The sequence below is a fragment of the Manacus candei genome, unplaced genomic scaffold, assembly GCF_025592945.1.
Source record: "Manacus candei isolate 608988 ecotype Guabito, Panama unplaced genomic scaffold, ASM2559294v1 h1tg000047l, whole genome shotgun sequence".
NCBI lineage: Eukaryota > Metazoa > Chordata > Aves > Passeriformes > Pipridae > Manacus > Manacus candei.
In genome coordinates, this window is record NW_026138095.1 from 11473244 (window position 1) to 11496518 (window position 23275).

Sequence of the window (23275 nt, forward strand, 5' to 3'; positions counted from 1 at the left end):
CAAGAGGAGACTGAGGGCAGAGCTTCTTGGGGTCTGCAGCTCCTCCTGAGGGGCAGCTCCCTCTCTGCTCCATGTGAGCAGGGACAGCAGCCAGGGAAGGGCTGGAGCTGTGTCAGGGCAGGCTCAGGTTGGATCTCAGCCAAAGGTTCTTCCCCCAGAGGCTGGTTGGGCACTGCCCAGGCTCCCCAGGGCAGTGGGCACAGCCCCAAGGCTGCCAGAGCTGCAGGAGGGTTTGGCTGATCCTCTGGGGCACAGGGGGTGACTCTTGGGGATGGGCCTGTGCAGAGCCAGGAGTTGGACTCGATGATCCTTGTGGGCCCCTTCCAGCTCAGGATGTTCTCTGATTCTAAGATTTAAGTTCCCAGCTCCCAGGAGCTGTACCCACCCACAGCTCTGCTGTCCCTCCCCCACAGCACAACCCAGCCCTCTCGGGCCAGAAATTGAGGCTCTTTCAAGGCACACAGAAGGCAGATGCAAGTGAAGAAAGGGAACAGAAAACAAAACCCAAAGAGGCTGCTCTGAAGCCTTCACAGCCCTTACAGCATTAGAACAAGCACCTGATTGTTAAGACAAGTTTTGGAATGAAGTAAATTATATTTTGCATATTCTTTTAGCACAGACATACCTTAATGTTGGTGACAGTAAATGAAAAGTGTCCAGGACTATTTTTGGGCTACTTTCTTCACTATTTGAGATGTTTATTGGGGTGTCCTGGGGTGGCCAGGAGTTGGACTCAATGATTTTTGTGGGTCCCTTCCAACTCAGGATGTCCTATGATCGTAAAATTTAACTTCACTGCTCTCAGAATTTGTACATGGCCTTTCCTCACTCCTGAACTGCCAGGAAGAGCCAGACTTCTTCATCCAACACCAGGTGCTGACAATGAGACAGGACAGACACCTGAGGTCCAGCCCCACTTGTCATTTGTTTGAGTGCCAAGTACAGACACGGCCTGGGGATGATGGCAGAGAAAATTCAGGTACCAAGAGATTAAATGGTGCCTGGCTGAGTGAACAGAGGAGGATGAGGAGCTAATGAGAGGCTGGTAAGACCCAGGAGAAACAGGAGGTCAGTGAACTTGGCAGTCAGACAGGACAGGGCAGTCAGAGGAGATGGAAGGAAATGGCCTTACACTCTGCCAGGGAGGTTCACATTAGATATTGGGGGGGGGGGAAATCATTGAAAGAGAGGTCAGACATTGGAATAAGTTACCCAGGGAGGTGGTAGAGTCACTGTCTCTGGAAGTGTACAAGAGGAGTCTGGATATGGCACTTGGGGACATGGTTTAGGGGTGACTATGATGGTTGGGCTGGATGATTTTGAAGGTCTCTTTTGACATTAATGATTCTGTGATTCTATGATCAGAGCATTTATCCAAAAATCATGAATGAGAACTAGAGGCAGAGTGTGTATTTCTCCTTTTAGACTGATCTAGAAATGTGGCTGGAAGGAAAATGAGTCTGGTTTTACTGAAGTAGAGGCTTGGTGCCAATTGCCTGTGTGTGCTTGGAATAGAGAATGGATCTCACACAGGACACCAGAGCAGCACAGAATAACCCCAAGCTGGGGGGCCCTGCTGGAGAACAGCTCTGAGGAGAAGGATCTGGGGGTCCTCGGGGACAACCAGCTGTCCCTGAGCCAGCAGTGAGCCCTGGGGGCCAAGAGGCCAGTGGGATCCTGGGGGGCTGGAGGAAGGGAGGGGATCCTGCCCCTCTGCTCTGCACCTGGAGTGCTGGGTCCAGTTCTGGGCTCCCCAGTTCTAGAAAGAAAAGGAACCACTGGAGAGGGTCCAGTGAGGGCTACAAAGATGATGAGGGGACTGGAGGATCTCTCTGCTGAGGAAAGGCTGAGGGAGCTGAAGTACTTCAGCCTGGAGAAGAGACCCCTGAGAACAGATCTTAGCAATGTGTACAAACACCTCACGGGTGGGTGTCAAGAGGATGGACCAGACTGATTTCAGTGGTGCTCAGCAACAGGACAAGGGGCAACAGGCACAGACTGACACACAGGAGGATCCATCTGAACATGAGGAAAAACCCAGAATAGCTGCCCAGAGAGGCTGTGGGGCCTCCTTCCCTGGGGATATTCCAAACCTACCTGGGTGTGATCCTGTGCAACCTGCTCCAGGTGACCCTGCTTGAGCAGAGGGGTTGGACCAGATGATCGCCAGAGGTCCTTTCCAAGCCCAACCACTCTGGGATTCTGTGATTTATGATTCAGTAAGAAGGGCCCTGTCAGTGTCTGGATCTCCCACAGTTTTGCTCCAGGAGCTCACTGTGATTCAATTTAGTCCATGAACCTGACTCAGTGAAGCAGCAACCTATGAAAATGGGAAGATGCTCAAGAATTAAATTAACTCGATCACAAAGAGAGGGAAGTGACATTTGGGCTAATGGATGAAGACTACAATTAAACTGGGAATATCTAACATCTGAACTTCTCCCTGCATCAGTGCATCCAGACACGCATCTGTACATGTGTAAACACATCTCATCGTGTCTCTCCATTAGGCTGATAAACACCATTTGGGGACTGTGGTGGCCACTGGCTTAGCAAAAACCTCTGGAGTGTCACAGGGAGGGAAACAAGGCAGACAGAGCTTGTTCTAACTCACAGCTCAGTGTTTTCTGGTGTGCAAAACTCCTTCCTCCCTACACAGAGGAGACAACACACATCAGAGAAGCCACATTGCTGACTAACTTGGCAGTGGGAAAGCAGAGATCACAGAATCCCTGGGGCTGGAGACACGTCTGAGATCACCCAGTGCTCACCCTCTGCTCAAAGCTGGGTCAGGCAGCACGGGAAGCCCAGCAACACGCTCAGGTGGGTTTTGGATGTCTCCAAGGATGAAGACTCCACAAACTCTCTGGGCAACTTCTTCCAGTGTTGGACCATTCACACAGCAAAAAGGATTGTACTTATGTTTAAATGGAATTTCCTGTATTTCAAGTTGTCCCCATTGCCCTTGTCCTGTCACCAGACACCACTGAGAAGAGCCTGGTCTTCATTCCCTACCACTGGGTATGATAATGGTGAAATCCTCAAGTCATCTCTTCCTGAGGCTGAACAATCCCCAGACGTGTCTGCTCCACTTCCAGCTGCACAGGGCAGAGCCAAGCTGCCCCTCAGAGCAGCTCCAGCTGTGGGATCCCGCTGTTCCTGCTTCCCAGGATACAGACTGGCCATGAGGAACAAAGGGGCACTTCCAAACTGAGTGGTACCCCTTGGAGTGAGTGGAAGGCTTGGGAGAGGAAGGAGGTGCCTGGAGTCTGCAGGAAACTCCCTGTCTGTGCCACACCTGTATTGCCCTGCCATCCTGTCCCAGGATAACATCGTGTTTTGGACAACTTCTCCATCAATCCATCCCCAAAGCGACAGCTGGGGAGTTGGACAACACAGAGGAACCAACAGAAGGCCCAAGACGTGATTGATCCACCCTGGAGAGCCCCAGGAGGTGCTGCTGAAGTTCTGAGGTGCTGGCATCAAACAGGGTGATCTGGTTGGACCTGCACAGGTCCTGTTCCTATCAGAGGTTGTGCTTCTGCAGCTCTTGGGCACCTCTCACACACATCTGAAAAACCCAAGTGATAAAACAGGTTTTAAATAGGTGTTCAGCCCAACTGCCAAGTCTCTTCCCACTAGAATGTGCCTCCTGTGCACCTGTTCCTCAGGTTTCTGCACTTCAGCTGGAGATGCTCCTCGCTGAGATGCCAGAGCCTTTCTCTGCCCACCCACTGCTGGAAGAAGTGCCCATGTGAACCCACAGGATGGGAAGTGCTTCTCATCCCTGTAACTCCACCTCACATCTTGGAAAACAAGGGAAGTTTGATTGCTCAGGGCAAAAGGAATAGAGAGCAATTGAAAATTCCTGAGAAGAAAATCTGGTTTCTGACTGAATGACTCCCAGAGAATCCCACAGCTGGGGACCTGACAGACCCCACAGTTCTCCCAAACTTTTCAAGGAGAATATAAAAACTGACCAAATTTTCCTTCTAACCTGAGAGAAATATCAAGGTGGGAGGAACGAGCTACTAAGATGTGCATTTGTTCCCATCTGCATTTTTTTCTGAAGCTCTTTGTGGATTCTCAGAGTGCCAAAGCACTGGGATTGCATATTGGACAAAACCTACCAGAAAGGAAACTTTTAGGTCTGCTCTTCATCTCCATCCTTTTCTCATGAACATGGACACTTTGAACCATTGTTAACAGTGGTTCAGGTGTGACACCATCAGAGACCAAACAGAGTCATGGCCCATGCAGAGCACAATAAAGCTGTCCAAGACATTTCTGGTACATTTTGTCTTAGGCAGAAAATGTCAATTTGTCAAAGCTGAGACCCACAAGCCAAAGACTGGCTTCTGAAACTTAGAATCACACAATGGTTTGGGTTGGAAGGGACCTGAAAGCTCATCCTGTCCCAACCTCCTGCCACGGGCAGGGACACCTTTTGCTAGACCAGATTACCAGGAAAAAACTTTCTTTTTCCTGTTTCTTTTTTCGTTTCTTGGAGATATTTTGGAACAGTCAAAGACTCTGCATTGATACTTGAAGCACGAAAAACAAAATTTTGCTGTTCCCACTGCAAAAAAACCCCCAAAAACCAAAAAACCCAACAACCCTTTTTGCTAGAATTGTTAATTAATGAGGGAAAAAATAAAGATTAAAAAATGAAAATGAAAAAGGACCAAAAGACAAGAAACACTGACTGGTGTAGAAGAGGGAAACTGGTCATGTAAGAGATGTGATTCCTGGAGATATTTTGACTTGACTCCCACTCATGGGACTTTAACACTTTCAGGAGTGGGGATGGTCAGCAGCACCTTCCCCACGTTCCCTCACACCCTCAACCTGGTGGTAGATCCATGACTGCTGCTGGTTTGAATAAAGACTTGAAAACTTCTCTCACAGCTTCAGGGTCCACTTTTCCTGCTCTTTCTGTCTTACAGTGATTAATCAACACAATAACCAGGTATGGAACTGCAGCTCCACAACCCTGGGATCAGCTCTGCTGGGACACGTGTTGGGACCCTGCTGTGAGGGGCACCAAAGGTGAGCCTTGGTCTGACCTGCTCTGGAACCGCTCTGCCACCAGGCATTTGTGTCACCACAATGGAAGGAAGATCTGAAGCCATTAGAGAGTGTCCAAAGGAGGGAAGGAGGATGGGGAAGGGCCTTGATTTGAAAGTGTGTGAGGACACTGAGGGCACTTGGTGTGTTCAGCTGCAGTTCCACCTTCCTGGGCAGGGGCAGAGGAGGGGCAGGGACTGAGCTCTGCTCTGGGGGACCAGGGACAGCAGCCAGGGAAGGGCTGGAGCTGTGCCAGGGCAGGCTCAGGTTGGATCTCAGCCAAAGGTTCTTCCCCCAGAGGCTGGTTGGGCACTGCCCAGGCTCCCCAGGGCAGTGGGCACAGCCCCAAGGCTGCCAGAGCTCCAGGAGGGTTTGGCTGATCCTCTGGGGCACAGGGGGTGACTCTTGGGGATGGGCCTGTGCAGGGCTGAGGGTTGGACTCGATGATCCTTGTGGGTCCCTTTCAACTCAGCAGACTCTGGGCTTCTGTGAATCTTCAATCAGATTGTGAACACCACAGTCAGGAAAAGGATTTACCTAAAGGCAGGTCCAAATCCTCCTGGGAACAAAAAGGGTCTTGAGAAAAATATGATACTAAAATCTAAATCTATGTAAAACTTTCTTCAGCCTTCCAAGTTGTCATTTCATTGCTGTCCTACCTCCACAGTGACCCCTTCCCACCAGTCCTGACCAACACTTCAAACTACCTCTTACAGGTGACACTGGAAGCTCAGTGCTGAGTGGTTGAATTGTGCACACACCTGAAGTGAAAGTATCAGACCCAAACTCTGTGCCCTTTTTATGGCCAAAAAATTCTGCTTTCCAGCCCTCCAAGCCTATGAACTGTTTCTAAGGAGATCCAGAGGCTGGACCCGCTATCAAATGGATTTTTGTGGAGCTCAAAGATCAGCCTCCTCTTCAATGCCAACAATTTAGGGGAGAGCAGCTGCTGGGCTTGGGCTGGGTTTGTCTCTGCAGCCCTTGATTAACAAGTTCTCTGTCACACAGCTGCACTTTTGCTCCTATTCTGCAGTTGGAACATCTGTATTTGTAGAGAATAATTTTAACTGTGGGCTTCATTTTCTCCTCATCTGTATCATCCCCAGTGTGGAGGCTGTGACGGGCTCAGCAGAGCTCCAGCTAACACACAGGTACAACTCTGGTGCTGGTCAGGCTCTGCCAGTGTGACTGATGTTCTTCCCATGGAAAAGAATGATTGGGTGGATTTCTGCTGTTTTCTCTGATAAAATCAATCATTTATAAACATCTCCATTTTCAGAGTGAGCTGAGAAACTTCACAGTTCTCAGGGCAGACATGGATGCTCTTTTCTTTATTTTGCCTCCTCCCATGTCAGGCAACTTGGCTGAGAAGGAACTGGCCCTGGGACAGTAGCCCTTCCCAACGCACAGCAGTGATCCTGCTTCTATATCCAATAAGAACTTCCCAACTGCCTCAATATCCCTTAACAACCAATTCCCACAAACCTAATTCCCCAACTCGTTATTGCACTTGACTCTCATTATTTCTGGTTCCAATCAAGGGCCAGTAATGCAATATGTGTGTAAAAGCCACCAGATGATCCTCTCAAGTGTTTGCATTGGAGAACGTGTGTGAGGTGACAGCACAAAGCCAGTTCAGGGGCTGGAAGAGGAGCTCTGCTCCACATGAGCTGGGCTAGTGTCCAAGGATAGCAAAATGCAGTTGCTTTTTGTCTGCTCAAAAACAAAGGGGAAGCCTGAATAAAACTGCCCTATGGGTGGGACACAGCCTCCAAATAATGAGTTTAATTAATCTGGGTAAAATTACCCTGAGTGCCTCTTGAGATCTGCCCTGTCCTCTCTTTTATTTTCAGTGCAATGATCCACAAATCCTGGGACATTTTTGTAAGTTGAGTTGTCTGTGTCCTTCCAGATCTTGTGCAAACAACCTTGAAACTGTTTGCAAGGTATTTGTCATCAAAGGCCTTGCAGGAAAGGTTTTGCCAAATAAACTACCTGTTGGCAAAGACTTGCTATGATCCACCTCTGACTGAGGTGGCAGGAGAATCCTCTGTGGGACCCTTCCCACTGAGTTCCACTGTGATAAGTTTGGATTCAAATTTTACCAGAGGTCATTTTCTCACCCTTGAGAAAATGGTTTATCCAACCTTCTAAAACAGTTTGCTCAGAGAGTGCTTTCCTGCCAGGTGGAAGTCTGCTGGCCATAAAGGAGTTTTGTAGACCAGAGGGGTCTTGTCCATCAGTGTAGGGGACACATGTCTGGCCCCTCAGGCTGCTCTCCCTCTTTCTCATACTCCGTGAAGCTCCAGGCCTTGGAAGGAGATGGGAACACTCAGTGAGATACAGAGCCAGGCTCTGGAGTTGGGCAGCTTGGCCAGTCTGGGTGCCAATGAAGTGCCATTGCTTTGCTGTCCGTCCCTCCACGAGCCTGATCCAGTCACCAAATGCTGAAACTGGTGCTGCCAGCCCCAAACACCTGCTGGTGTGTCCAGGGCTGTCCTGAGATCACCAAGGCATGACCCCAGCTCCCCCTGGGGCCCTCACTGCCTGGATTGCTCAGGAGGCCTGTGACTATAAAAACAAGGCAGAAAGAGCTCTGGGATCTGTCTTGAGTCAGTCCTGCCTGTATCCCATTATTCCAAACCAAGCACAGCAAGAACGGGAATATCTGCATATTTTGTGACCACACCAGAGGAAATGCCAGATGTCTGACTGGCCCTGAGGAGACCCAGCACTGGCACCAGGCAGCCTGTCCCCATGGCCATGTGTGAGTGCTGGGCTTGTCCCACACAGTTTCCATCAGAACCTGTTGGCAGCTGAGCTCCTCTCCAAGCTCAGGGGGAACCTGCTCTGAGCCACCAGAGACAGTCACATCTGGCAGGTGTTGCTGGAAAACCAGCCAGCTCAACCTCAACACTGTTCTCTTACAGAAATCTAATTTCTGCAGTTCTTCTGGTTTAATCATAGAATCATAAAATAGTTTGGGTTGAAAGGACCTCAAAGCCTATCCAGTTCCACCCCCTGCCATGGGCAGGGACATCTCCCACTAGCCCAGGTTGCTCCAAGCCCCGTCCAACCTGGCCTTGGACACTTCCAGGGCTGGGGCAGCCACAGCTTCTCTGGGCAACCTGTGCCAGGGCCTCCTCACCCTCACAGCCAAGAACTTCTTCCAATTTAACCTTCAGTATCTTACTGATTGCTCTGACCACCAGAGAAGGTGGGAATGGATGAAATAAAGACCCTTCAGTCCCTCAGTGCTCATCTGTTAGCACTGAAACAACACATGGAGGCTGACACTGCTGATGGATCCTCCACAGCATCACACTGTCCCTGGAGAAAAGAACCCTTCACTTTGCATTACTGAATGGAATAGGGCTCAAAAAGTGCATATTTCCTTGTTCACCACCTCAAAGCAGATGCCACTATTGCAGCTCTCTGCATGAAAAGCTCTTGAGAAGCTCAGCATTGTTTACCTTAGAGGGAGCTTGCAGGAAAAAAAAGCAAAAATTAAGATCAAAATATCAAAGGCATTTAATTTCAATTGAAACTCAGGCCTGCAGGCTCAGATCAGGGCTCAAAGCTTTGTCTTAATCTAATTTTATGCAGAAAATTCAGTGATAATAGAAGTTTATATAATCCACATCAAGGAAATCAGAGGGGTTCCCAGGACCTATAATGAGAGCTGACATTACTGACTGCACATTACAAACCCAGGCATTCACTAAATAATTGTGGCTCCAGAGAGCACTTGACAGAGACAGAGCTCCCTCCACACCCTCCCAGGCTCTGAAGCATTTTGTTGAGCTGTGATAAGAGCTTCAAACATTCCTCTGGTTTGGGGTGCACCAAGGAAGCAGCCCCACTGCAGAGAGGCTCTGCCTTCCCTTCAGTGAGTGGGTCCTCAGCTCACTACAATACAGGGTGGATTTTGAGCAGCAGGCAGAGAACGAGTCCAGCTCTGAAGGACAGAGCCCTTCACGTATTCATGAACCAAATCAAGGCAGAGGGAAGTGCAGCACAACCTCCCTCAGAGGCCTCCCCACAACTGCACACCCCAGAGAGGAAAACCAGACTGACAGTGCCTGGGGAAAGCAATGGATTGCAGCAGGACACAGGGAGAAGGGGCTGCTTTGGGCACACAGGAGACACCCTGGCTCATCTCCCCGAGCCAGGAATGATGTGCCCTCACGAAGGGATCAGCATGGGACAGCCTGGCAGAAGGGCAGGGCTGGCCAACAACCCCCTACCTGAAGGATGACCCAGTGCCCCTCCTTTGCAGCCAGATCCAGAGCTTGTTCAGCAACCACCTCTTGGCCTTGTCCAAGGGACACATTGTGGAGGTTCCTGTTGTTGAATGTAAAGCCAAGTTTCTTCCCTGAAAGAAATCAAGGAGTGAGTTGAGCACTGTTGCCCGGCAGGGCTGGGCAGAGCTCCCTGGCCCCAAAACCCTCCCAGAAGAGCCCTCACACTCCTGAGAACAGTTCTCTTGTTTCATTCCCTTGGCTCTCACCCACTCCTTGCCCAAGTGCTCAAACAGCAGCAGCTTCTTCCAAACTCTTAATTACAGCACAGCATCAACACGAAGGTACCTTGTTACAAAGTGCTTCTTGTTTTAAGAACATTATTCCCCTGCAACCTGGTGTAAAAACACCTTTCACAGTGATAAGAAATGAACATCTTTTCCTGCTGATGAAATGGGCTTTGAACACCCCCAGCTGAGTGGGGAAAGGCCCCTGTGAGGTGGGTTGGGTGCAGCAGGGAGGCTGGGAACACCTTTGGTTTTGAGAAGGCAGGTGCATGAAATCTGTGTGAGCTTCCTGTGACCTCAGGAAAGGCCTCCCAGGTGCCTTGGATATGGAGAACAGTCAGCCCTCTAGATTCTTCATGGAGCATCCTGGGCAGGTGTGTGTGGGAAGGCCTAGGGTCAGTGGAGAGCAGCAAAGTCCATGGGAAGGGGAGGTCCAGGAGACACTCAGACCATTTCCCACTGCCCTTCCTACATCCCTCTGCATGTGCAGGCTGGGAATCCCAAAATCCATGTCATTTACTACCCTGCCCTGGAGGAAGGATCTAGTTATTTAGTGTTTCTTCCTTTAGAATGTGATGATTCTTCAGACTCCTCTGATTTCCCTGTAGCATCCCAGTGCCAGAGATCCTTTCAGTGATCCTGGCTGAAGATCAGGTTGGTTCTGTGTCTATCTGTCACCCAGAGATGGAGGATACCACTTGCTCTTCATCTCACAGGAAAAGCAACTGCCTGGAACCAGCTCTCTCTACTGGGTGTTCCTGAGAAGACAAGTCCAAATTTGTGCTGCCAGGGGGAAGCAGCCCCATGAACATCCCCACAAACATCCCACACCATCACAGGATGGATTTGGCTCAGCCAGGGAGTCAGTTCATGTGTCCCTGTGTGCTGATCCCTTGGGATTGCCTCCACTTATCTCTGCATGCAGGTTTGCCTTCCTGCAGGCAGGGCCCCCTTTATTCCTGATTTCTGCTCAAGGCAGACAAGCTTTATACTAACACAAGGAAAAGATTTGTCTTGCAAGACTCAGGAACCATCTCGTGCTACAACGTTGGAAACAGATGGAAAACAACCATCCAAACTCAAGCTCTCTGCTGAGCCTTCCCACAGCCCCCTGGGACACGGCTCTCCCCATTTTTAGAGTTTCCACTTGTCTTTCCCACCATCTCTGATTGCTGCCAACTTTGAAAGCCTCTAATCTCCTCCTGTGCCTTCAAGATCCAGCCACTCAAGAGGGAACGGGGCAAATCACAGAAGGCAGGACACTCCCTCAAACTTGGGGATTAATAATAAGAAATATCAGTTGTTATTTCCATTTCCTAGATGGGAACAGGACTGAGAGGGATAACAGAGGGTCTGTGCTGGCTGCAGAGGAGGGGTCAGGCACCCAGGCTGCCCCAGGATGTAGGGAAGCTTTTTGAGCCCCCAGTGTTTGCTGCAGGGCCCTCACCATGTTGTCAAGGAAAGGTGCTATGAGAAGCAGCATGTGGAAGAAGCCAACTTTCATTCCCAAGGATTATCTGGCCAGAGCTGCACTTTAATAAAACCTAATGAAGGACAGAGGGAATATTAAGAGTCAACCCAGCCCAGCCCCAGCTGGGCAGTGAGGGCCAGTGCAGCTGCTCTGTAGCAATGATGTTATTTCACTACAGTTATTTTTTTCCACTTTTTCTTGCTGTAGCTGTTCTGGCTGACTAACCCCAGGTGCTCAGCTATACTCAGCTTTACAATTCCAATTAAGCCACTTGTGGTTGGATTTTAGTGCTTCATTTCCCAAACAAGAAAATAACACAATGAGAGACAGGATCACCAACATGACCCAGGGAAAGAGAAGGGAAGCCAGGACCATTATAGGAGCTTCCTTGGGTTGGTGCCTTTAATTCCCAATAATGACATGTGGTTTGGGGGCAGAAAGAGCCTGAAACACAAGGCACAGCCCAGGAACTCCCCATGAGCTGAGGTGCCTGTGGCTGAAGCTGCACCAGGCTTCAAAAGCTCTGACAGCTGCTCGTGGCCATGTGGGTAAAGATAGACTCAAATATTATTTTGGGATGACCCAGAGAGGAAAAAGAACCCACAGGTCAGTGTTCCCACACCAATCCCCTGGGTGATGGCTGAGTTCAGAGGGACTGGTCCCTGATAGGGCTGCCAGCGTGGATGGTGTTTAGTCCTGAGACCAACCCATTAAACAGCAGCCAGCAGCTTTGCTGTGGCTGGGATGTGATTCACACAGTGCCAGGAGCATCGGGGCTGGAGACCAAGTCATGGGCTTGGATATATGTGGAGCACATTGCTGGGGAAGGAGAAAAGACACCTGATGAACAGAATGGCAATGTGGGGCAGCCCAGTGTCCAAAGGCATCTCTCCCCTCTGCTTCAGAGGGATGTTCAGGCTGAAAACTGTACTTTTTCCACAGTGGAGCTGAGATGTAGAATAAATTCTCCACATGGTGAGCTTTAAGGCACAGGCAGTGGCTGCAGCTGGAGGTGCACAGGGGGGGTCACTGCCTTCTCCGGGAAGTCATCCCTGCTCTGCTCTGCTCTGCCCTGGGGCAGCTTCACCTGCAATACTGGGGCAGTCTGGGGGGACACAATGGAAGGAAGAGATTGAGCCATTAGAGAGTGTCCAAAGGAGGGAAGGAGGATGGGGAAGGGCCTTGATTTGAAGGCGTGTGAGGACATTGAGGGCACTTGGTGTGTTCAGCTGGAGAAGAGGAGACTGAGGGGAGACCTCACTGCAGTTCCACCTTCCTGGGCAGGGGCAGAGGAGGGGCAGGGACTGAGCTCTGCTCTGGGGGGACCAGGGACAGCAGCCAGGGAATGGCTGGAGCTGTGTCAGGGCAGGCTCAGGTTGGATCTCAGCCAAAGGTTCTTCCCCCAGAGGCTGGTTGGGCACTGCCCAGGCTCCCCAGGGCAGTGGGCACAGCCCCAAGGCTGCCAGAGCTCCAGGAGGGTTTGGCTGATCCTCTGGGGCACAGGGGGTGGCTCTTGGGGATGGGCCTGTGCAGGGCTGAGGGTTGGACTGGATGATCCTTGTGGGTTCCTTTCAACTCAGCATATCCTGGGATTCTAGGATCCTGTGACCAGTTTGGGTTAGAAGGGACCCTAAAGACCATCTTATTCAAGACCATCCATGCTCTGTCATGAGCAGGGATGCCTTCCATGATTCCAGGTTGCTCCAAGCCCCGTCCAACCTGGCCTTGGACGCTTCCAGGGATGGGGCAGCCACAGCTTCTCTGGGCAACCTGTGCCAGGGCCTCCCCACCCTCAGGAAGATGATGCTCATTCACCAAACTCCTTGACAGGAAACCATATTGCAGAACTCACATTCTACAATAAACAAATCTAAACATATTCCTGAATTACTTTTTTTCCCTAGAAAACACAAATCCTTTTGGCTTTGGATGCAGCTGACAGCTTCGTATCTGACCATCCCCAATGAAACCAACTCAGGAAGGATGGGGATAAAAACTGAAAACTCTGCCACTAAGCACAGTCTGTTACAGGGAGCTGCTGCTTATTTTTAGTTCTCATAAAATCATAGAAGAGCAGGGTGGAAGGGACCTCAAGGGTGCTCTGGTTCAACCTTTCTTGGCAACAAGCAGCTCTCTGACAGTGTGTTTGATATCTCTGACGTAAATCATGGCTTGTGTACAAACCCAGCCCGGAGATCGGTGCGGCGTGAACCACACTGGGAATCCAGGCAATGCAGGAAGGAGACAAGTTTAATTTAAACTTCAGATGAAAATCCAAAATACTTTAAGAAAAAAATTCAAAACAAACCCCAAAAACCTATGTTCTCACAATTGTCTATTTTTAACAGATTACTTCATTATCTACAAAAAGATGAGGAAAAAAAGCCAAAACAAAAGAGAAGTGTCATGCTAAGATAATTATGCAGCAGATAAAAAGCAATGCTGTGCTATGCCTAGAGACAGGATTTATTTACCATGTTTCTCCACATCCTTCAGTGGGTCCACTCCTGGGGACAGGATAAAAAACATTGGGGTTGCAGGTCCTGATTCCTCAAAGGTTGTTGCAAAATCCAGGGATCTCCCAGCCACATATTTACTGCCCAGCTTTTCTTCTACAAAATCTCTGCCAGAGAGAAAAAAGTTTTGCCATCTACTATTGTTCAGAAAAAGGCAGATTCCACTGCAAATAATCAGTTAATTATCACAGAATCACAGACTCACTAAGGTTTGAAAAGGCTTCAAAGATTATCATCACCCCAGCACCACCACCGTGTTCAGCAAGTGTCCTCATGTCATATCCATTTGTTTTTTTGAACACTTCCAGGGATGGTGACTCCATCACTTCTCTAGGCAACCTGTGCCAGGGCTTGATGACCCTTTAATTCCCAATATCCAACCAAAACCTCTCCTGGGGCAATTTGAGGCCATTTTCTCCGGTCTCATCACTAGGAGCAGAGCCCGACCCCCCCCGGCTCCCCCCTCCTGTCAGGGAGTTACAGAGAGTGAGAAGGTCCCCCCTGAGCCTCCTTTTCTCCAGGCTGAGCCCCCCCAGCTCCCTCAGCTGCTCCTCACAGCACCTGTGCTTCAATTAGCTGTGATTTTGCTGATTCAAATAAATTAGAAACTACATGAGGAAAATGGGCATGAAATAATTGTAGAGGGGACCTGTAGGCTGGGCTTCCAGCGTTATCCCTCAGGAGCAATGCCTGGCACTGTGGGCATGGTGGAATGACACCTGGCACCCCAATTCCTGACAAAAGAAGGGAGGTGAGAAGGGAGAACAGTGGGAGCTGCCAGCCCAGGGCTGCACTGATAAGTGCAATACCAGCACTGGATGATTCTGACTCAGGTATCTCAAGAGAGAAGAAATAAGGTACAGGAACCTGCCAAGTGCTTTGCAATCCGAGCAGCTTTCCAGAGGAAGCACCAACTCACAACAAGTCCAGATGATTCACAAAATTACTTTGATCTGGAAAGCTAAAAGAGAAGATCTCCAAGAATACCTGGTGTGTGCAGCCTTGGCATGAGAGTCACAAGGAAAAACACAATGGAGTGAACAGAAAAAGGTTCAGCTCCACAGCAGCTGCCTGAACAGAAAACAGCGTACAGAGAACATTCCCCCAGAGTGAGCTTCCCACATCACTGCTTTAGCAAAAGAGGATACACTGAACATTCATTCAAAGGTAGGAATGTTGTATTCAAACCCCAGGAATGCTGCTGGAGAGTAGATACATGAGTCAGGCTTTTTGAAGGCAGCCAAATTCCTTCTAAGAGAGCTGAGAGCCTCCTTCAAGGACTGGTGAAAGGCAGCTGGAATAGAAATGCCTAAGGGATTGCAAAAGAAAAAGCTTCCACTTTTTTTGGTACCTCTTTCAAGTAGATTTTTCTGTTCTGGGTCAAGATTTGCTAAATTGCTGCTGGGAAGCTCCAGTTCACAAAATTTAACAAAGTCCATCGGATCCCCAAGAGCCACAACATCCTTGTTTGACATCTCTATGAAATGATGCCTTGGGGACTGGAAAACACAACTGAAGTTGAGTGGGAGGCTTTGAAGTGGGACCACACGTGCAGGAGAGGGAGGGCTGCCCTCACAGAGCCACAGAATGTGCTGAGCTGGAAGGGTCCCACAAGGATCATCGAGTCCAACCCTCAGCCCTGCACAGGCCCGTCCCCAGAGTCACCCCCTGTGCCCCAGAGCATCAGCCAAACCCTCCTGGAGCTCTGGCAGCCTTGGGGCTGTGCCCACTGCCCTGGGGAGCCTGGGCAGTGCCCAACCAGCCTCTGGGGGAAGAACCTTTGCCTGAGATCCAACCTGAGCCTGCCCTGACACAGCTCCAGCCATTCCCTGGCTGCTGTCCCTGGTCCCCCCAGAGCAGAGCTCAGTCCCTGCCCCTCCTCTGCCCCTCCTGAGGCAACTGGAGCTGCAGTGAGGTCTCCCCTCAGTCTCCTCCAGCTGAACACACCAAGTGCCCTCAGTGTCCTCCCACGGCTTCAAATCAAGGCCCTTCCCCATCCTCCTTCCCTCCTTTGGACACTCTCTAATGGCTCAATCTCTTCCCTCAGACAGGACTGGAGCAGTCCCCACATGTGGTGTCTTTCAAGCAATGTCTCCACAGGGCTGGGTCACTCTATCACCAACAGGATTTGAGAAATGGTGCCAGCAGTAAAAGCAAATATCCCCAGACAAAGGGCTAGCTGTCAGGTCTCCCATGGTACACAAGCCCCAGCTGCCCACCATCCCATATCCCAGGAGTATATGTCAGTGTGTTAACCACGGCTGGAGGCACCAGCTATCAGAGCCCTCAGTCCTGCTGCTCTGTTTCCAAGGTCTGTCCCTACTAAGGCAGAAGTACCAGTGCCTTTGAAAGGACTTCACGATGACCAAGTAATACCTTGCCTGTGGCTGCTGGACTGGTCTGACCCCATCATGGATGTGGAAGAGGGGGAGCACAAGGTCTTGTAAGAGGCTTTTTGCTGATGTTCTTCACTAAGATTGGGGGATGAAACAGGTATTTACAGTGGAAAATCCTTCTTGAGGAAATGATGGTTCCTGGTGCAGTGCTGGCACCGAAGCTCTAAGGAATGAGCTGGGGTAAGAGTGCTTTCTCCTGACGACTCCTTAGGCTCAGGGAAGGAAACAGACTCTGCAAATATCCCAGAGATCTGCTGTGAAGGGAGGCTGAAAAACCCAACTTCCTAGGCAGAGAAATGTAAGAAGCCTGTACAGAGGTGGATCATTTTAAATCCCAAAGAACTTCCTACACTATCACCATGGAGCTGGCACATATGACATGGGACTTAGGGGGTCTTAAACCTTTATGAACAGCAGCTGAAAATGATGTAAGGCACCTAAAATATCTCTGTCCACATGTGTTTAGGTTACCAAGTTACTCCTTGACTCCTAAAATGCATTCAAGTACTTGTCAGGACCCCTGGAGAGTGAAGCCAGGTAAAACCTGGAAAGCGAATTTAGTAGAGCACTACAAGAATTAGAGAGTTAAACACCAAATGCAGGCCTTAAGCAAAGGCATAGAGAACTTAGTGTTAAGAAATAGTGGAGGCAATAAATTCATTAGAATACAGAACACTGACATGAAAGAACATAAGCGTGGACAGAAAGAACTAAAAATGTTAGCACACACAAAAAAGGACATAAAGAAGGGAAACAAAAGGAGATAAGAAAAGAGATGAGCCAAGAAATCAGGAACTTCTGCCAGACACTGGAAATCCCTGCCAAAGGCACAAGGAAACTATCCAAATTAGGGAAGGTTCAAAAGTTTATGAAGATGATGGTGAAAGGACACAGAGTTCATGATGATGAAGAACAGGATCGACCACCAAAGTTCTTCCCAAATTAGAGACCACGCCTCAAACTCCGCCTCAACTCCGCCTGTTATGAATATTAAAAGTAGATGTTGCAATATAATGAATATTCATAAAATGTGATGTAATTGCTTACCAAAAAGTGTATAAAAAGCTCAGTTGTAAGTTACTCGAGCTGAGCAGGTTGTCCAGGGCGACCTGGCTGCTCCCCAGCTGCTCCTCGGCCATAAATAAAGACCTCCTGCTTATAGACTGAAAATTCTGCCTCTGAGCAGTTCCTCCGTGCCTTCTTTGGGGCACTAATTGGCATCAAGAGACAGGAAGGTTTGGACTATTCATGATGTTCATTGATCACCAGTGAGGCATTGAATGTTGGCAGATTGATATATTGATATACTGACTGATATAACTGATAACAGAAGGAAGAGATCTGCAAGTTGAGAACGGCAAAACACCCTCTGGGATCCAATGGCACTGCAGGTTTCTAAACTCGATGAATTTATTAACACACACGGTCTTGAACCACCACTGGCTGCAGGAGCAATGTGGAGGGTGAAGTCATAGAATCATAGAATCATAGAATATTAGAATCAGCTGGGTTGGAAGGGACCTCTGAGATCATCAAGTCCAACCCTTGAGCCAACCCCGCCGTGGTGACCAGCCCACGGCACTGATGCCACATCCAGTCTCACCTTAAAAACCTCCAGGGACGGAGAATCCACCCCCTCCCTGGGCAGCCCATTCCAATGGCTGAGCACCCTCTCTGCAAAGAAATTCTTTCTAATGTCCAACCTAAACCTCCCCTGGCACAGCTGAAGACCCAGCCCTCTTGTCTTGCAGATGGTTGCCTGGGAAAAGAGACCAATCCCCCCTGGCTCCCCCCTCCTGTCAGGGAGTTGCAGAGAGTGAGAAGGTCTCCCCTGAGCCTCCTCTTCTCCAGGCTGAACAGCCCCAGCTCCCTCAGCCTCTCCTCACAGCACGTGTGCTCCAGTCCCTTCCCCAACCTCGTTGCTCTTCTCTGGACCTGCTCCAGCCCCTCCATGGCCTTCCTGAGCTGAGGGCCCAGAACTGGACACAGCACTCCAGGGGTGGCCTCACCAGTGCTGAGTCCATGGCAAGAATCACTTCCTTGGACCTGTTGGCCACCCTGTTCCTGGTCCAGGCCAGGATCCATTGGCCTTCTTGTCCCCCTGGGCACACTCTGGCTCCTGTTCAGCTTCCTGCCAATCCACACTCTCAGCTCCCTTCCTGCCTGGCTGCTCTCCAGCCACTCTGTCCCAGCCCGTGGGGTTGCTGGGGGTTGCTGTGGCCAAAGTGTAGGACCCAGCACTTGGTCTGGTTGAACCTCATCCCCTTGGAATCAGCCCAGCTCTCCCTCTGCTGAGCCCTCCTGCCTTCCAGTTGATTGACACTCCCCCCCAACTTAGTGTCATCTGCAAATCTGCTGATGGTGGACTCAACCCCCTCATCTAAATCATCAATAAAGATATTTCAAGAAGAATTTTAGTCCCATCGCCCAAGTCTTGGGGAAGGTGCTGTGAATTGTTACTGTTTGCACATATTTGTGTTCTCACTTACTCCTAGATAAGAAACAAAACATAAAACTCATCTAAATACTCCTGTGCAAAGAGAAAAGCTTGACGTGCCCAGATCCTAAAAACATCCAAGCTTTTGAACTGGATTCCCTTTTCATAAAAGAGAGATATGAAAGGGGCTGAAATTTGATGTTCCAGTTATTTCCGAGCTGTGTGAGTAAGAAGGAAATAAATTAAACTTGCTTAATTAAATATGCACTTAAAATTTCAGAAAAACATGAGCTTATTTTACCCAAGCTAAACAACCAATATTTCCAGCTGAGAGACACATGGAGAATCCAGTCATAAGAGTAAGACATGAAAAAGATGGTTCAGATTATTATGATTATGATAAATTATAGTATTTATGCTAGTAAAACATAATAACATTGACCATAGGGAGACTTCACTCCGTCTTGTCTGCATTTTCCTGTGAACTCTAAAGCACAAAGAGATCTAGTTCATACACTGAGTAATAACCCTGCTACACTCCCATGCCATGTGGTGCAGTAATATAAACTATTTGAGAGGCAGGAGCATGAGACATTCGAGAAATGTCAAAACACTGACTACCAGGACAGAGGAGGAAAAAACAGCTCCTACTGGAGTGAAAGACCTTTAGTTTCTCCTGGAACAAGTGTGTTGCTTTTGCATACCTTGGGGAAGTTTAGCCTTGCCTAGTTACCTCCACTACATAATTTACAGCTACAAGATTCAGAACCAGCAGCACATAAATTTTGCACTTTACAGGGGAAAAAAAAAAAAACGAGGGAAAACGTCTCTAAGACTTTCCTTTACTTCTACACTTTATTCTGGTGTCTAAGGCACAGCCAAAAAGGAACTAAAATCAATGTTATTGAACTCTAAACCATGTGTTGATCACCCAAAGACTCCAGTAGATGTGTAACACCTGTAAGGTGATGCTCATTTCTGACTTGGCCTCTCTGCTCCTCACCCATTGCCAGTGACACTGCCCCATCCTACTGCTGATCTGGAGGTGAGATCCCCTAAACAAGAAATTGCAAATAAATGATATGGTTGTTGATTGTCTTACAGAGTTCAGAGATCATGGAATCACAGAACAATTCTGAGTGTCCAAAGGAAGGAATGAAGATGGGGAAGGGCTTTGATCTGAAGCCGTGTGAAGACACTGAGGGCACTTGGTGTGTTCAGCTGGAGGAGACTGAGGGGAGACCTCACTGCAGTTCCAACTGCCTGAGCAGGGGCAGAGGAGGGGCAGGGACTGAGCTCTGCTCTGGGGGGACCAGGGACAGCAGCCAGGGAATGGCTGGAGCTGTGTCAGGGCAGGCTCAGGTTGGATCTCAGGCAAAGGTTCTTCCCCCAGAGGCTGGTTGGGCACTGCCCAGGCTCCCCAGGGCAGTGGGCACAGCCCCAAGGCTGCCAGAGCTCCAGGAGGGTTTGGCTGATCCTCTGGGGCACAGGGAATGGGCCTGTGCATGGCCAGGAGTTGGACTGGATGATCCTTGTGGCTCTCTTCCAACTCAGCACATTCTGTGATTTTGGGATTCTGTGAACAGTTTGGGTTGGAAGGGATCTAAAAGCTCATCTTATTCCACTCCCTGCCAAGGGCAGGGACACCTTCCATTAGCCCAGGTTACTCCAAGAGCCATCAAACCTGGCCTTGAACACTTCCAGGGATGGGGCAGCCACAGCTTCTCTGGGCAACCTGTGCCAGGGCCTCCCCACCCTCAGGAAGATGATGCTCATTCACCAGACTCCTTGACAGGAATCATATTGCACAATCAACCATACTGCAAAACTCACATTCTATAATAAACAAACCTAAACATAGTCCTGAATTACTCGTGTTCCCCAGAAAGCAACAATCCTGAGTTTCCCTCCCTGGGCAGGAGGAGCCCTGGGGCAGTGCTGTCCCACCTGAGGGCACAGGTGACGCGGTCGGGTCGCAGGGCCCTCAGGATGCACAGGCGCTGCAGGGACGACTTGTTCTTCCACTCCTGGGGGAACTTCTCCCTCTCAGGACACTCAGATTCAATAAATTTCTTCCACCTTTTTGCAGACCCTTCAATATCCCGATCCAGGTTTCTGAATTCCTCCATGGATGAGAGAGCCTGGAAAAAATCAAGGGAGGTCAAGAAGAACAATCCTACTTGCCTCTAAATTGTTTAACTAACATTAAGGACTGCTCAGGTTTTCCTCCACCAGAAGGGTCAGAGCTGGAGTCTCGGAAGCACAATCAGAAACCCACCAGGACCCCAGAAGCACAGAATATGCTGAGTGGGAAGGAACCCACAAGGAGCTTCAAGCACAACTCTTAGCCCTGAGCAGGACTATCCCCAAGAGTCCATGCCTGAGACCAGACTTTGACCATTCTCCTTCTCCCAACTCTGTGGTCAGCACACGATCAGAGGACCAGGAATAAACACAGCCCATTTGCAAGGCCACAGGGCAGGAGGACTGAGGGCTTTTTCATTCTTGTAGAAGGCCTTCTCTCTAGGCTGCCCTCAGAACATCAGCTCTAAAGTCAGGCAGTACCTAACATGGCCCTGCCTGGCGCCCTCACCCACATCTCTGCAGTGCCCCTCCCCAGCCAGGGCAGCCACACACATTATCCAGGCCCCTGCCTGGCACCACAGACATGGATGCTTGGAAAGGACAGCACAGGAAAGGAGGAAACATTCTGGCATCAACTACCATGTAGTCCTCCATTTCCCAGAGAGCAAATAAATCTCCTCTTCTGTTTGGAAACCAGATCTGAAGAATCTCAGCTGACAAGCACTTCTGAGTGACTGTTATCCCAGAAATCCCTGATTTGGATGGGAGCTGGAAATTTAGAGCCCATGTCTGGAAGAAGAGCATATTGCTGACATTCCCGTGAGCTGCACATCCACAATCTCCTCATTGCTTCCACAGAAACAAGGAGAATTGTGCAGCAAAATCCACAAGAGCTGATGGAAAATGTGCTTTGGTATCCAGGGTGCTCAGCATCCAAAGCTAAACAGACTCAAACATACCTAGCTCACCAAAACCATTTTTTTTAAGGATTTCACAGTTGGAATATTAATTATCTTTATAGAATCACAGAATGGTTTGGGTTGGAAGGGACCTTAAAGACCATCCCACTCCAACTCCCTGCCATGAGTCAGGTCATCTCTATCCAGTTGTTTTTCTCTCCCTGTTCCCCATGCACATCCCTCTCTATCTGCATAGTCTGGTGCACACACTCTGTGACACCAAGGCACTGAGCCTTCCCCACACAGCCCTGGTGACCACAGGGCCAGGAATCCCAACAAACACAGTGAAACCAAATCCTCAGGTTTATATTTGCCAAACACACACAGCGATTAAGTTACTCAGTGCTACAAGTCTGCAGCAGAAACAGGCAGCTGAAGAATGCCCCCAAAACCAGCTGTGCAAGGCAGTCAATAAATTATAAGTTATTACAACGAAAATTAGTTAGTTAGATTTTGTAGTTAGAAAGTGGTAACTATAAATGTTATGCAGAGAAGTACAGAATCCAATTCTCTCTCATACAAGTGGTGGCAGAACACACTGCACGGCTCAGAAGGTTCTTCTGGATTTCAAGTAAAATTCTCACTGAAACAAACATCTCCAGAGTGGTTTGCATAATCCAAAGCTGTGAGTGGACAAGTGAAGGACAAAAGACAGTGACTGAGCTGTTTTCTACAGGAACAGAAGGGCACAGTCAGAGAGAAGCAGAAGCTTCTCGATGGGCAGAGGTGTCCCACACCCCCAGTGCTCCAGCTCACAGCCCATACAGCTTCAGATGAGAGCTCCTGAAAAAATGCTGGTGTCACACCTTGCTCAGATCAACTGAACAACCACAGCCTTGCACAGGGCTCTGAAAGGCACCCAAGTGCCCTGGCAGAGGTGTGAGAGATGGCCTTGCATACGCTGCTCTTCCAAACCAGGCAGAACACACTGAAGGCCACCCTGCTTTAAAAAAACCCTGCTTTTCCTCTAGAAGAGGGTTCCCAATGAGAAGACAAGCACTGTAAAATTTGGTCTTTCTAACAGATTGAATTTAGTCACAGAAGAGTGAAGAGAGAGAAGGAAGAAGTCAGAAAAAGGGGCTTCTGATAACAAATGAGTTCATGTTTTTAGCAGTGAATTCATAGATTCAAAAATGGTTTGGGTTGGAAGGGACCTTCAAGATCATCTTGTTCCAATCCTCTGCCAGAGACACCTTCCACTATCCCAGGTTGCTCCAAACCCTGTCCAACCTGGCCTTGAACACTGCCAGGGATGGGGCAGCCACAGCTTCTCTGGGCAACCTGTTTCCAGGTAGAATGTCTGCAGACAAAGAGGTTGCAGAGCTGTTCCCAGTGGGTGCCATGGCCCAGGACATTTGCTGTATCTCCACTCCCATCACCAGCAATGGTTGGAAGAAATCTCAGGAGGGGTCCAGGCCACGCTGGGCTGGGCCTGTGGCCAGTGATAGAGAGAGGGACAGTCATGTCTTTGTCTACCAAAATGCTGCCCTCCAAGATGACATTGTCTCAGCCCCTCTGGATGCTCTGCTCTAGACCTGCACTGTCCTTACAGTGAAGAAGAGAATTCACCTTTTCATATGTTCAAGCAGAATCTCCCAACCTGCAGTTCGCCGTGGTTGACACCACTTTCACCATTAAACCACGTCCTCAAGTGCCACATCCACATGTTTCTGAACCCTTCCAGGGATGGTGACTCCACCACGTCCCTGGGCAGCCTGTTCCAGGGCTTGATAACCCTCTAATTGATTTTTTTCTCCCCTAATATTCAATATAAATCTCCCCTGGTGCAACTCTTGTCCTGTCACTTGTTACCTGG

The 23275-nt window shown here is 49.3% G+C and overlaps 2 protein-coding genes across 3 annotated transcripts in view; one reads left to right on the plus strand and one right to left on the minus strand.

Moving 5' to 3' along the window:
- Positions 1 to 23275, plus strand: part of SHISA6 (shisa family member 6) — a 448298-nt gene that overhangs the window by 321947 nt on the left and 103076 nt on the right. The gene's annotated exons all lie outside the window — the stretch shown is intronic.
- Positions 1 to 23275, minus strand: part of DNAH9 (dynein axonemal heavy chain 9) — a 188690-nt gene that overhangs the window by 33972 nt on the left and 131443 nt on the right. For both annotated transcript variants that reach the window (XM_051797453.1, XM_051797454.1), the window contains 3 exons: positions 20363 to 20556; positions 13541 to 13689; positions 9315 to 9442 (listed from right to left, as the gene is read on the minus strand). In XM_051797453.1, coding sequence (XP_051653413.1) covers positions 9315 to 9442; positions 13541 to 13689; positions 20363 to 20556 — 471 coding nt within the window. The remainder of the gene's footprint in view (positions 1 to 9314; positions 9443 to 13540; positions 13690 to 20362; positions 20557 to 23275) is intronic.